Source organism: Chlorocebus sabaeus, chromosome 15, assembly GCF_047675955.1.
Source record: "Chlorocebus sabaeus isolate Y175 chromosome 15, mChlSab1.0.hap1, whole genome shotgun sequence".
NCBI classification, from domain to species: domain Eukaryota; kingdom Metazoa; phylum Chordata; class Mammalia; order Primates; family Cercopithecidae; genus Chlorocebus; species Chlorocebus sabaeus.
In genome coordinates, this window is record NC_132918.1 from 91,941,665 (window position 1) to 91,956,763 (window position 15,099).

General features: G+C 53.5%; 1 protein-coding gene across 1 annotated transcript; it reads left to right on the top strand.

The window, feature by feature from the left end:
* The first annotated feature begins 1,045 nt into the window (after positions 1-1,045).
* ZDHHC19 (zDHHC palmitoyltransferase 19) lies at positions 1,046-14,495 on the top strand. Its single transcript, XM_008009677.3, is given in 8 exon segments — positions 1,046-1,343; positions 1,709-1,830; positions 2,729-2,868; positions 3,680-3,852; positions 4,558-4,663; positions 13,884-13,969; positions 14,308-14,404; positions 14,407-14,495. Coding segments are annotated over 8 exon segments (945 nt in total). The 5' UTR covers positions 1,046-1,197; the 3' UTR covers positions 14,482-14,495.
* The last annotated feature ends 604 nt before the right edge of the window (positions 14,496-15,099 follow it).

Below are 15,099 nucleotides of genomic sequence, written 5' to 3' on the forward strand. Positions count from 1 at the left end.
TTTCTTCTTCAGCTTTGCTCTGGAGGGGTGGGGTGTCTGGAGCGTATTCTTTCGGCCTTGGCTTTCTGGACAGCGTTATCTTGAAGTGAGCGTGCTAGGCAGAGGAAAACTCGTTCTTTTCTTTTGAACTTTCGCCTTGCTTGTTACTTTTCTTGGAGTGAATGAATGCCTATTTATTTTTAAATGTCTGCCTCAGTTTCTTCTTTTTGAGGCCTTTTATAAAAGAAGTTTAATATGGCTCACACCTGTAATCCCAGCACTTTGGGAGGCCGAGGCGGGTGGATCACCTGAGGTCAGGAGTTCGAGACCAGCCTGGACAACATGACAAAACCCCGTCTCTACCACAAAATACAAAATTAGCCAGGCATGGTGGCACATGCCTATAATCCCAGCTACTCTGGAGGCTGAGAAGGAGAATCGCTTGAACCTGGGAGGCAGAGGTTGCGGTGAGCCGAGATCGCGCCCCTGCACTCCAGCCTGGGCAACAAGAGTGAAACTGTCTCAAAAAAACCCAAAACAAAACAAACAAAAAAGAACCCAACAAAAAAACCTAGCAATTTTCTTTCTTTCTTTTCTTTTTTTTTTTTTTTATTTGAGATGGAGTTGACTCTGTCGCCCAGGCTGGAGTGCAATGGCACGATCTCGGCTCACTGCAACATCTACCTTCCAGGTTCAAGTGATTCTCCTGCCTCAGCCTCCTGAGTAACTGGGACTACAGGCGGGCATCACCACTCCTGGCTAGTTTTCTATTTTTAGTGGAGACGGAGTTTCACCATGTTGGCCAGGCTGGTCTCAAACTCCTGACCTCAAGTGATCCACCCACCTTGGCCTCCCAAAGTGCTGGGATTACAAGGATTACAACACCCGGCTGAAAATGACCAACTTTCTTCCTATGTGTTTCTCCAAGGTCATATTTTCTCCAACAACATCAGCCTGTCAGGGGCAGGGCCTCTCGGTTCCCCAGCACGTGTAGGGGAGGGGTTTGCTGCTGGAAGTGCCTGTCACCGGAGGCAGCCACAGAAAACTGCAGACAGTTCTGCTGAAGGCCCCCAGCCTCTGTGATGTCACACTGGGCCTTCTTTCCCTTCATCCTGGGCTGTGGCTCTGAGGCCGCTGTGGCCATGGAGCTCTGGAAGCTGGGCTGGGGGAGGAAGCCTGGTGGTTCTGACCGCCCCTGGAGGTGCAGGAGGCCCAACCATGACACTCTTAATGGATGTCACGCCCCAGGTGAAGAAGGTCTATCCCCTGCCTCTGGTCCCACGTCCCTGGGTCCTCTCCAGCCTGTTTGCTGCCTTCAATGTGGTGCTGCTGCTCTTTTTCAGTGGCCTCTTCTTCGCATTCCCGTGAGTTTCCCAGGCAAGGCGTTAGGTTTCCTACAAAGTGACAGCCAGGGAAACAGAATATGATAGGATGGAGGCAGGGGAGTGCAGAAGACGGCGGGGAGAATCAGGGAAAGGGGGATATTCTGGTCTAGGGAACCGATGTGCTAAGGCACAGAGGTCAAGGGTGCCTGTGCATTTTGGGAGCTTTGGGTGGCTGGTTGTGCTGGTGACATTTGGTGGAGCCATTATGAATCTGCCCGGGTATTTGGAGCCTGGATTTTTAGATCTGGCTTTAAGGTCTGTGGGTCCTGACCTAAGTAAGCCAGGCCCTGGGCGGGGGGCTTTGGGCTGCCCCTGCTCGGGACCGAGCCTGCCTCTGGTCTCAGTTGCAGGTGGCTGGCTCAGAACGGGGAGTGGGTCTTTCCCATCATCACAGGCCCCCTCTTTGCTCTCACCTTCTTCAGTCTCGTTTCACTCAACTTCTCAGACCCTGGCATCTTACATCAAGGTGAGGCATCAGCCCCCCTGGGAAAAGGAGGTGGCACCCCAAGGGCTGGGAACCTGCAGGGGATTCCTAAACTGCTCTTCCTACCGCCCCTCCTCCAGCCTCTGGACCCCTTCACCCCACGTCTTCATTACTGTGGCCCTAGCTCCTTCCCTTCCCTTCCCTTCCCTCCCCTCCCATCCCCTCCCCTCCCCTCCCCTCCCCTTCCTTTCCTTTCTTCTTTCTTTCTGTCTTTTCTTTTCTTTTTTTTTGAGATAGAGTCTCTCTCTGCTGCCCAGGCTGGAGTGCCGTGGTGCGATCTCAGCTCACTGCAACCTCTGCCTCTCAGGTTCAAGCGATTCTTCTGCCTCAGCCTCCCGAGTAGCTGGGATTACCGGAGCATGCCACCACGCCCAGCTAATTTTTTGTAATTTTAGTAGAGACGGGGGTTTCACCATATTGGCCAGGCTGGTCTCAAACTCCTGACCTCATGAACAGCCCACCTCGCCTCCCAAAGTGCTGGGATTACAGGCGTGAGCCACTGTGCCCGGCCCTACCCCACTTCTTAGGCCACCACGGTGTAGAAAAAGAGAAGTGTTGTGTTTTCCCGGTTGCCTCAGATGCAAGGACTGGGCAGGCCAGGGCCAGAAGTCAGTGGGCTCTTCCAAACCACCGTTTGTACTTCCTCCCTTCACTACACAATGCCACTTAGAGCAGCACTCGCTGTTCCAAACGCCTGAGTTTCATACAAAACTCTCCTGGCTGGAAACCCGTCTTCCCTTTGCCATCCTCTCTGAGCTTGGACAGCTTGCTCAGGGGCAGGGGTTCCCCTGCCCACCTCGTCCCCACCCTTCTCGTGCCCCGTGATGCCTCGGAGTGACCGCAGGGCCTTCTGCTGTGCCCCATCCTCTTCCCACGCCAGGCTCCGCTGAGCAGGGCCCCTTGACGGTGCACGTGGTGTGGGTGAACCACGGGGCCTTCCGCCTGCAGTGGTGCCCGAAGTGCTGCTTCCATCGCCCGCCCCGGACCTACCACTGCCCCTGGTGCAACATCTGTGTGGAGGTGAGAGCCCCTCTACCTGTCCACCAGCCGTCGCCCCACATCTAGCTGGGACCAGGAGCCTCCCTCATACAGGGGCCAGGGCTGGGCGTGAAGCTGCCTTTCAGGACTGCTAAAGGCCAAGGGTGACAGTACCTCCCAGCCACTCTTGGTCACTCATGTGCTTCCCGCCTGCACCTGTCCTGGGAGGCTGGCCATTGCCTGCAGAGGTGCTGATATGCACAGGCCATCCACATCTGTCCTGGGCTGGGTCAGGCCAGGGGAGGAGAGGTAGCCCTCTGTCCCACCCCTGGGCTTGCTAACACGAGATACTCAAGCCCCTCAGGCTGGCTACCCGCCTGGTCTGGAAGGCCTTGCCTGTGCTTGCCTGGGTGTCCAAGGTGGAGGGTCTCCTGGCTCTGAGTGACCATCCCTCTCGTGAGCACGGCCTGCATAGGTTTACAAGTGCAGGAGGCTGGCTGGGCCAGGGTGTTACTGTCACATTCATCGAATGGATGAGAAAGTGGAGGCCCAGAGACGGTTTCCGTTCTGCCCAAAGTTCCAGTAGGATGCATCTCACAGAAGGCCAGGCCAGCCTTTTCTCTAAAGGTCTTCTGACAGGTGACCTTTATACCCCAGAGACCCAACTGTGCTCTAACGAGGGAAATGGCAGCACGAGGCATCCTGTGGCTCAGTTTCTCCCTACAGGTGGAAGCCAGTGCATGGGCCAAGGGCAGGTGGCCTAGAGGGCAGGGGGAAGGCCTCAGGATTCGGGGTGATGGAAGTTGGGCCGGAGGGGAAGCCCTCAAGCCTGGCCCCTCTCCCTGTCGCCCAGGACTTTGACCACCACTGCAAGTGGGTCAACAACTGCATCGGTCACCGCAATTTCCGCTTCTTCATGCTGCTCGTCCTGTCCCTGTGCCTCTACTCAGGCGCCCTGCTGGTCACCTGTCTCATCTTCCTGGTGCGCACGACCCACCTACCCTTCTCCACGGACAAGGCCATCTCGTATCCGCCCACGTGGGGAAGGAGAGGGAGGAGGCGGGGCCAGCCAAGGAGGGGTTGCAGAGGGCGGGGCTATGGGGGCGGGGCCAGAGGGAGAAGCCGCCTGGGAGGACCAGTCTGGGACGAGGTGAGGTGGGTGGGGCCGGGGATGGGCGGGGCTAGGAGAAGGGGCGGGGCGTTAAGCCTCCAGCGCGTGGGGCGCGGCTGCTCCCGCCTGTAATTCCGGCACTTTGGGAGGCCGAGGCGGGAGGATCGCGTCAGCCCGTGTCCCAGACCAGCCTGGGCGACACAGACCCCGTCTCTACAAACAAACAGAAAAAGTAGCCGCGCGTGGTGGCACGTGCCTATAGTCCCGGCTGCTCGGGAGGCCGAGGTGGGAGGATCGCTTGAACCGGGGAGGGAGGTCGAGGCTGCAGTGAGCTGTGATTGTGCCTCAAAAGAAGAAAAGAAAAGAAGAGAAAGAAAAAGGAATCTGGCGGGGTCATAGGGCGGCTGCTCAAGGCGGACCGCAGATCTGGACGGGCGGGGCTCGGGGCGGAGTCGGGCTTTCGCGGGGTGGGCGGGGCGAGGGTGGAGCCAGGGGACTGGGTGGGTGGGTGGGCGCCCGGGGGCGGGGCGGGGCTCGGGGCGGGGCTCGGGGCGGAGTCGGGCTTTCGCGGGGTGGGCGGGGCGTGGGGGTCCCGCAGCTCCGATCCTTAACCCGGGCAGCATCGTGGTGGCTGTGCCCGCCGCGGGCTTCCTGGTGCCGCTGTCCATCCTGCTGCTGACCCAGGCCGTGTCCGTGAGCTCGGCCGACAGCACCTACAAGGTCAAGGTACGCGGGGCCGTGGGGAGTCAGCTGGCACCTCCGGGACCTCCGCGCTTCCCGCGCTTTCTCCACTGCCCTTGGCCTGGTAGCCCGACCCTCACCCCCGATGGCGCCTCGTTAGGTCCCTCTAGACCCAGCTCTTAAGAGGCTCCAGTGGATTCTTTGAGCGATGGGAATTGAGGTGAGTAAGGCTACGTTCCACACTTTGTTGATGAGGAACCTGAAATGGGAGTAACACCCACCAGAGGCCCACGAACACTCGGAGAGGGGGCCGGTCCTGAGCTGTGTGGCGCAGACTCAGGCACTGAGGGTTCGGGGAGGACCCCATGGTAGGGTAGGACGTGCAGCTTAGGGGTTCGGGAGAGACAGAAGACAGAGCGGAGGGCATTGCAGGTGAGGGGCACACCTTTGCAAAAACTCAGGGAAGCCTGAAGTCTGTGGAATGTTGGTAGGATGGAGAGGAAACAATTCTAATTGGGGCAGAAGGTGGTGTGGGCAACCGAGTCAACTGCTTCCTTTGGCCCCATTAAAAAGGTCCAGGCTGGGCCCCGTGGCTCATGTCTGTAATCCCAGCGCTTTGGGAGGCTGAGGCAGGAGGATCACTTGAGCCCAGGAGTTTGAAAAACCAGCCTGGGCAACATAACGAAACTTCATCTCTACAAAAAATTTTAAAATTATCCAGGCGTGATGGCACATGCCTATAGTCCCAGCTACTCCAGAGGCTGAGGTGGGAGGATGGCTTGAGCCCAGGAGATGGAGGCTGCAGTCAGCAAGCTGTGATTGCACCGCTGCACTCCAGCCTGGGCAATAGAGCAAGACCCTGTCTTAAAAAAAAATGCCCAGGCTGGGTGCGGTGGCTCATGCCTGTAATCCCAACACTTTGGGAGGCCGAGGTGGGCAGATGACCTGAGGTTGGGAGTTCGAGACCAGCCTGGCCAACATGGGGAAACCCTGTCTCTACTAAAAATACAAACATTAGCCAGGTGTGGTGGGGCACGCCTGTAGTCCCAGCTACTCGGGAGGCTGAGGCACAAGAATCGCTTGAACGAGGGAAGCAGAAGTTGCAGTGAGCCGAGATTGTGCTATTGCACTCCAGCCTGCGTGACAGATCGAGACTTCTCAAAAAAAACAAAAACAAACAAACAAAACCCCCCCAGAAAGTCAGGTGAATTTAGGCTTGATGCTGAAATCATGGTACAAGAGCCAGGGTAGGATTTCTTAAAAGCCAAGTTTATTGGACGGGTGCGTGGCTCATACCTGCAATCCCAGTACTTTGGGAGGCCGAGGTGGGTGGATCACTTGAGGCCAGGCCAGGAGTTCGAGACCAGCCTGGCCAACATGGCGAAACCGTCTCTACGAAAAAATGCAAAAATTAGGCGGGCCTGGTGGCGTGTGCCTGTAATCCCACCTACTTGGAGGCTGAGACAGAGAATCTCTTGAACCCGGGAGGCAGAAGTTGCAGTGAGCTGAGATTATGCCACTGCACTCCAGCCTGGGAGACAGAACCAGACTCTGTCTCAAAACAAACAAACAAACAAATGAACAAAAACCAAACCAAAACAAAAAGTATTTTATTGAACAATAATCTACCTATGTAATACCCTTTTCTAGTGTACAGCTATGAGTTCTGACAAATGGATACAGTTCTGCAGCCACCACCATAATCAATATTTAGGACAGGTCCATCACCCCAGAAAATCAGAGATCACCACCGTAATCAATATTTAGGACAGGACCATCCCCCCAGAAAATCAGAGATCACCACCGTAATCAATATTTAGGACAGGTCCATCCCCCCAGAAAATCAGAGATCACCACCGTAATCAATATTTAGGACAGGTCCATCCCCCCAGAAAATCAGAGATCACCACCGTAATCAATATTTAGGACAGGTCCATCCCCCCAGAAAATCAGAGATCATGGTCTTTTGTAGTCGATTTCCCCCTACCTGCAGCTCTTGGCAACCACTGATCTGTCTTCTGTCCTTATCATTTTTCTTTTTCCAGAATAAATGGAATTGTTGGCTTGTGAGTCTGGCTTCTTTCACTTAGCACATACATTTGAGATTCATTCACGTTGTTGCTCATATCAGTCGTTTATTCCTTTTGATTGCTGTACGGTATTGCATTGTGTGGATGTTCAATAGATTATCCATTTACCAACTGAAGATGTTTGTGTTATTTCTAGTTTGGGAGATTATAATAAATAAAGCTGCTATAAACACTGGTGTACAGGCATGTGAACGTAAGTTTTCATTTCTTTGGGGTAAATACTTAAAGGAGTCATATGGTAATTGAATGTGGTTTTTTTGTTCGTTTGAGATGGAGTGTCACTCTGTCACCCAGGATGGAGTGCAGTGGCTCGATCTTGGCTCACTGCAACCTCCACCTCCCAGATTCAAGCGATCCTCCCACCTCAGCCTCCCAAGTAGCTAAGACTACAGGTGCCCACCACCACGCCTGGCTAATTTTTGTATTTTTAGTAGAGATGGGGTTTCACCATGTTGGCCAGGCTGGTCTGGAACTCCTGACCTCAGGTGATCTGCCTGCCTTGGCCTCCTGAAGTGCTGGGATTACAGGCGTGAGCCACTGTGTCCAGCCTGAATGTTTAACTTTGTAATAAATTGCCAAATTGTCTTCCAAAATAGCAGTACTATTTTGCATTCCTACCTGTAGTAGATAAGAATTCCAGTTGCTTTGCATCCTTACCAAGGTGTGATGTTGTCAGTTGTTTTTGTTTTTTGTTTTAGCAGGTCTAAGATGTGGCATCTCAGTGTGGCTTCAGTTTGCATTTTTCCAAAGACTAATGGTTAAGCATCTTTTCATGTTCTTTGCCATCTGTGTAACTGTGGTGAAGTGTCTGTTCCAATCTTTTGTCCATTTAAAACATTGTATTGTTTCCTTATTATTTGTTACACAAAAATCTGCTAGGATTTTCATTGGAATTTCATTGAGTCTATAGATCAGTCTGGGGAGAACTGACATTCTAACAAGATTGAGTGTTTGAATTCATGAACATGCCACACCTCTCCATTTATTTATGTCTTCTTTGATGTCTTTCATCCTTATTTTGTGGTTTTCAGCATATAGATTTTGTATCCATTTTGTTAGATTTATATGCAAGTATTTCATGTTTTTGTGCTATTGTAAGCATGTTTTTTAAAATTTCAATTTCTATTTGTTCATTATTATAAGGAAATACAATGGATTTTTGTGAATTGGTGTTGAATCCTGCCATTTTGCCAGACTCGTTTATTAGTTCCAACAGCTTTCTTGTTGATTCTACTTAGGAAATCATGTCATCTGTGAAAAAGGACTGTCTCACTTCTTCTTTTCCAATCTGTATGGCTTTATTTTTTTCTCTTCTTATTGCACCGTCCTGGACCTCTAGCACAATGTCAAGCAGGAGTGGTGAGGGTGGACGGCCTTGCCATGAGACTCCTTCGGCAGGACACTGGCTGTTCCAGGAAAACTGACGGGCAGCACTGATGCGGGAGGAGCTGCAGGTGTCCGACAGCTGGAAGGACAGAGGCGCCCGCTCTGCCCACACCTCCCATCCCAGTCACCCTGCAATCACTCCACCACACCCACGTTTGGCTCCCCCACCTGTGACTCCCCAGCTCCGCCCTTCCTCATCGCCCGCTCTGGTCTGCACGTGGTCCCTCCCCAGCATCAGTGCATCGTTTCAGCCTCTCCTGGGCAGCCTTCGCCCTTCTCACATCCTGCGGTTCTTCCTGCCCTCCCTCCTCTGGCCAGAATGCTGCCCTCCAGATCCAGGCTCTCCAACCTCCAGGGACCTTAACGTGGCCTGCGATTCACCAGGCGGGGCTCCTTCCTGCGGCCCGCAGCACCCACCTCAGGCCTTTTTCACATGCCCCAAATCTCATTACCTTCCTCCTCCATCCCCGGGTTGCAACTCCACCTGTGGTTGATAGCAAGGTCTCTGGATCCAGTTCGTACATGTTCACATCACAACTCCACAGCATACCAGCAGGGAGATCCTGGGAATATTACTTGTCATCTAGGCATCCACTTTCCCCATCTGTAAAATGGGCAGCATGGGTGAGTTCAAGACACAGAGTAGCAGCTGGTACAAGTGACTGCTCCAGATGTCGCTACTATTAATACCATTCAATTTCTTTCTCTCTCTCTCTTTCTTTCTCTTTCTTCTTTCTTTCTTTCTTTCTTTCTTTCTTTCTTTCTTTCTTTCTTTCTTTCTTTCTTTCTCTCTCTCTCTCTCTCTCTTTCTTTCTTTCTTTCTTTCTTTTTCTTTCCTTCTTTTCTTTCTTTTCTTCTTTCTTTTTCTTTTTTTGACAGAGCATCTCTCTGTCACTCAGGCTGGAGTGCAGTGGCATGATCTTGGCCTCCTGGGTTTAAGCAATTCTCCTGCCTCGGCCTCCCGAGTAGCTGGAGTTACACCATGGCCGGCCTCTCAAAGTGCTGGGATTACAGGCATGAGCCATGAGCCACCACGCCTGGCTAATTTTTTGTATTTTTAGTAGAGATGGGGTTTCACCACGTTGGCCAGGCTGGTCTTGAACTCCTGATCTCAGGTGATCCACCCGCCTCGGCCTCCCTAAGTGCTGGGATTACAGGCATGAGCCACTGCTCCTGGCACCATTCATTTTCATCACCATTTACACATGCTCCTGTTTCTCTCATCTTAAAAGCAAAGCAAAACCCTCACTTAACATCACCAGCCTCCACTCCCCCTGCTCCACTCTGATCTCCAGCAGCCCAGTCTCCTAACAGAGCTGGCAGTGCTCACGTGCTCCACTCTCTTCCGTCCCGGGCGGCTTCACGGGCCGCTGTCCTCACTGTCACACTGACGCTGCTCTCAACTGGCGGCCAAAGCCGGTGGTCAGGCCTCAGAAGCCTCTCTCCAGACCGCATACAGCAGCTTCTGAAACTGCACGGGAAGCGGCCTGTCCCCGGCCCGCAGGGCTCAGCCTCTGGCCTTCTGGGCGGCGCCTGGGTGCTGCCCTCGCTACCCTGAGGGCTGAGGCTGGTCAAGTTTGTGTCGTGTGCAGTTCCCAGCACAGTGCCTGGAACTTTCCTTTTTTTTTTTTTCTTTACGACAAGGGCAGTAGTGAGCAGCGAGGAAAGAGTAGAACAAGGAATTGGATCTGTAACTTACTGAAAAGGCGAGATAAACCACTGCTTTCAGACCAGCCCCTGGAACTTTTTTTTTTTCCTTCTTTTTTTGAGACTGACTCTCACACTGTTGTCCCGGCTGGAGTGCAATGGCGCCATCTCGGCTCACTGCAGCCTCCGCCTCCTGGGTTCAAGCAATTCTCCTGCCTCAGCCTCCCAAGCAGCTGAAACTACAGGCGTGCACCACCACACCCTACTAAAAATTTTTGTATTTTTTTTTTTTTTTTTTTTGAGACAGAGTCTGGCTCTGTCGCCCAGGCTGGAGTGCAGTGGCCGGATCTCAGCTCACTGCAAGCTCCGCCTCCCGGGTTCACGCCATTCTCCTGCCTCAGCCTCCGGAGTAGCTGGGACTACAGGCGCCCGCCACCTCGCCCGGCTAGTTTTTTGTATTTTTAGTAGAGACGGGGTTTCACCGTGTTCGCCAGGATGGTCTCGATCTCCTGACCTCGTGATCCGCCCGTCTCGGCCTCCCAAAGTGCTGGGATTACAGGCTTGAGCCACCGCGCCCGGCCTAAATTTTTGTATTTTTAGTAGAGACGGGATTTCACTATGTTGGCCAGGCTGGTCTTGAACTTGTGACCTCAAATGATCCAAAGTGCTGGGATTACAGGCATGAGCCACCACTCCCAGCCCCTGAAACATTTTTAAGGCCCCAAACTATTTCTGAAACAGTGAGCGAACCAACCACCAAAAGAATCCATAACACTTTGGGAGAGACGCAAAGACAGAGAGAGAAGCCGGAAGCCCTGATCCCTGGCGGGGAATGGGGAGAGGGGAGTTGGGTGGGAGATGGAGCGAGAAGCAGCCCACTCTGGCTTTGGTCCTGTGGAGTGTCACGCAGTTTTAGACACAGAATCGGAGCAGGAGCCCCAGGTCTGGAGACAGTGAGGGGGGCTGAGTGCTTCAGAGCTGTTGGTTTCTTCCTTTTTTATTTTTTGAGACAGAGTCTCACTCTGTCGCCCAGGCTGGAGTGCAGTGGTGTGATCTTGGCTCACTGCAACCTCCACCTTCTAGGTTCAAGCAATTATCATGCCTCAGCCTCCCAAGTAGTTGGGATTTCAGGCACCTGCCACTATGCCCGATTAAGTTTTGCATTTTTAGTAGACAGGGTTTTGCCATGTTGGCCAGGCTGGTCTCGAACTCCTGGCCTCAAGTGATCCACCTGCCTCGGTCTCCCAAAGTGCTGGGATTACAGGTGTGAGCCACTGCGCCCAGCCAAGAGCTGTTGGTTTCATTCATATCTGAAAGCATATTTTGTGGGAGAGGCAGGTACAAATGTATTGGTCAGTCTTCGCTGGGCGTGGTGGCTCACGGTTGTAATCCCAGCACTTTGGGAGGCTGAGGCAGGTGGGTCACGAGGTCAGGAGTTCGAGACCAGCCTGGCCAACAACAGTGAAACCCCATCTCTACTAAAAATACAAAAATTAGCCGGGCGTGGTGGTGGGCGCCTGTAATCCCAGTTACTTGGGAGGCTGAGGCAGGAAAATCGCTTGAACCCGGGAGGTGGAGGTTGCAGTGAGCCAAGATCACGCCACTGCACTCCAGCCTGGGCGACAGAGTGAGACTCTGTCTCAAAAAAAAAAAAAAAAAAAGTATTGGTCAGTCTTATTAATTTATTAAAGATCATTCCTTTAAGCATTTTTCTATGCCTCATATACAATCAACTTTTTTCTATGCCTCATATACAATCAACATTTTCTATGCCTTATATAAAGCTAATCAAAATTTATTTCCCTAATGTCGGGTACAGTGACTCACACCTGTAATCCCAGCCCTTTGAAAGGCTGAGGTGGGAAGATCTCTTGAGGCCAGGAGTTCAAGACCAGCCCGGGCAACATAGCCAGACCCCATTCCTACAAAAAAATTAAAAATTGGCTAGGTGTAGTCGTGCATGCCTGTAGTCTCAGCTACTTGGGAGACAGAGGTGGAGGATCCCTTGAGCCCAGGAGTTTGAGTTTGCAAGGACCTATGATCCCTCCACTCCAGCCTGGGCAACAGAGCCAGACTGTCTCACTGAGGCAGGCGGATCACCTGAGGTCAGGAGTTTGAGAGCAACCTGGCCAACATGGTGAAACCCCGTCTCTACTAAAAATACTAAAATTAGCTGGGTGTGGTGGCAGGTGTCTGTAATCCCAGCTACTTGTGAGACTGAGGAAGGAGAATCACTTGAACCTGGAAGGCAGAGCTTGCAGTGAGCCGAGATCGCACCATTGCCCTCCAGTCTGGGCAACAGGAGCAAAACTGCGTCTCAAAACAGACAAACAAAAACAAAACAAAGTAAAACAAAAAAAGGCCAGGCGCGGTGGCTCACGCCTGTAATCCCAGCACTTTGGGAGGCCGAGGCGGACGGATCACGAGATTGGGAGATCGAGACCATCCTGGCTAACACGGTGAAACACCGTCTCTACTAAAAATATAAAAATTAGCCAGGCATGGTGGCGGCGCCTGTAGTCCCAGCTACTGGGGAGGCTGAGGCAGGAGAATGGTGTGAGCCCAGGAGGCGGAGCTTGCAGTGAGCCGAGATTGCATCACTGCAGTCCAGCCTAGACGACAGGGTGAGACTCCGTCTCAAAAAAAAAAAAAAAAAAAAAATATATATATATATATATAAATTTTAAAATTCTGTCAATATATTTTTAGTTTTCCTAGAGACAGGGTCCCACTCTGTCATTCAGGCTGGAGTGCAGTGGCATAATCACAGCTCACTGCAACCTCGAATTCCTAGGCTCGAGGGGTCCTCTCATCCCAGCTCCCAGTGCACCTGTGACTAGAGGTGCACATGCCACAGCCACCTAACTGTTTTTATTTTTTTAGAGATGAAAGCCTCACTATGTTGCTCAGGTCGGTCTTGAACTCCTGGGCTCAAGAGATCTTCCCTTCTCCACCTCCCAAAACGCTGGGATTACAGGTGGGAATTACCATGCCTGGCCAAAATTCCATAAATTTAATCAAAATCTTCTAAATGACTAATACAATACCAGTTTTTTTTTTTTTTTTTTTTTTTTTTTAGCTGGAGTGTCGCTCTGCCTCCCAGGCTGGAGTGCAGTGGCAAGATCTTGGCTCACTGCAAACTCCACCTCCCGGGTTCAAGCGATTCTCCTGCCTCAGCCTTCCCAGTAGCTGGGATTACAGGCGCCGCCACCACGCCCGGCTAATTTTTTGTATTTTTAGTAGAGATGGGGTTTCACCGTGTTAGCCAGGATGGTCTCCAACTCCTGACCTCAAGTGATCCATCTGCCTCGGTCTCCCAAAGTGCAGGGATTACAGGCGTGAGCCATCTCACCCAGCCAATACGCTGCTTTTACATGCTTTAAATACCTTAAAGTCGGCAGAATCTCAGCTAGTGCGAGGATGCGTGTTGCCCTGTGGTGACAGTGAGTGGCGACAGTGAGTTGTTGTGGAGCCGTCCAGAGTTTTCCCCCCTGGAGTGAGTGCCAGCTGCCCTCGCGTGGAGTCCTGGTTCCTTTGGTGGAGGACAGTGTTGAAAATCTCAGCCTGCGGCAGGGACGGGGGGCATGGGACACGGGGGAGTTGGTGGTGGGCAGAGACGCTGCTGGGCCAGTGTCAGTGACAAAACGTGACAGCGAAGGCTTTTGAAGTCAGGTGAGGCCCAGCCTGCCCTGGGGAGGAGGGGGAGTTCGGGAGGGGGTGAGGCTGATGGGTAGAGTGAGTGGGTGAAGGGGAGAGAGGAGGGAGAAAACCTGGTCAAGGTCAAGAGTGCCCAAGGGAGGACTCAGCCTTTACCGCACTGTGTGTTCAAGGCTTTTAGCCCAGATTTTCCTGGGCCATGTGATCACGGTTAGGGAAATATGACTGGGCCTCACTCAACTGACCTTCCAGACAGTGACGTTCAGTATCTGGAAGGAGGTAGCAGGAGGATGCGTGTGGCCAGTGGAGACCAAGAGGAGGAGGATGGGGCAGTGGTCGGGGGATGCTCTCATTTTCCCGGCCTCCAGCTTGCTGCTGCCCTGGACTGAGCTCTGGCTAGCTGACCAGCTCAGGGAGGGCCACTGGGCGATGGCCCAGCCATTCCTGCTGGTTCTGAGCTCCTCTTCTGGTCTCCATCCCTCCAGTGCAGACACCTTCACGGATACAACCCCTTCGACCAGGGCTGTGCCAGCAACTGGTATTTAGCAATTTGTGCACCACTGGGACCCAAGTGAGTTGGCAAAACCAGAGGCCCAACTGGTGAGCCCTGGGGGTGGGGCAGAGGTGGGTTCCCCCGGCTCCTTCCCACAGCTCCCGGGCGCTTACACTCACAGTGCCTGCTCCTCTGGGGTTTCCTCCGGGGCGCTGGGGGCTCTGGGGCCTCCCTACTTCCTTGGCTCTGTGGGTTCTTGCCCCGTTATGGCGTAGAGGGGTGCTGCGTCTTGGACGAGGCTGGCCTCAGCTTCCTGCAGAGCCAAGCCCTGGGCTGCGTGCTTCCTAAGCTGAGGCGGGCAGGGGAGCCAGACCAGGGAGGGCAGTGGCCCCTGCATCTGGCCTGTTGCTCCCCAGGTACATGGCTGAAGCTGTCCAGCTGCAGAGAGTGGTGGGGCCTGACTGGACATCCGTGCCCAACCTGCACCCTCCAATGTCCCCCTCTGCTCTCAACCCCCCGGCCCGCCCTGGCCCCCAGCCCCAACCTCTGGGTACCTACAAACCAGGGAAGGGTCCCCGTGGGTGTGGTGAAGCTGCAGCTCCCCAGGAGGTAAGAAGTGTGTGTGCGTGTGTGTGTCTGTGTGTGTCGGCAGAGGGGTGTCTGCAGGTTGTGAGGGTGTGGGGGGAGGCCCCTGAGGTTGGGCTGACCCTGAAACTGGAGCGCTCCGAGCTTGGGGGAGGAGGGTCCTACCCTGGAGGGGCGTTGAAAGGAGGACCCAGGCCTCTAGAATATACCCAGGGGTCCCTGGAGTCACAAAGACAAATGAACGATGACTACGCCACTAATGTGCTGATTGGCCTTGGGCCAGCCACTCTTAGGACTGAGATGAGTCTCGTGGTTTATAATTTGGCCAAGGGGTGGGGGTGGTGGGAGATTCTTTTATTTAAAGGAAATGACTTGAAGCCCCATGAGACACGGAGGTGGGAGGTGGAGGATCAGGAGGCCGCTGTGGAGGATCAGGTTGCCACAGGCTGGGCAACCCCTGTGCCCCGGGGCCTCTGCAGCACATTCTGTTGTGCCAGCCCACTCCCTTTGCCTCCCGGGGCAGGAGACCTGGCACGAGCTGTGGGGCGGGGTCTTGGTGAGGGCGCTCATGCCCCTGTTCTGTGTTTAGCTCCACACCAGCCCAGTGCCCCCCCTGCTGCCGC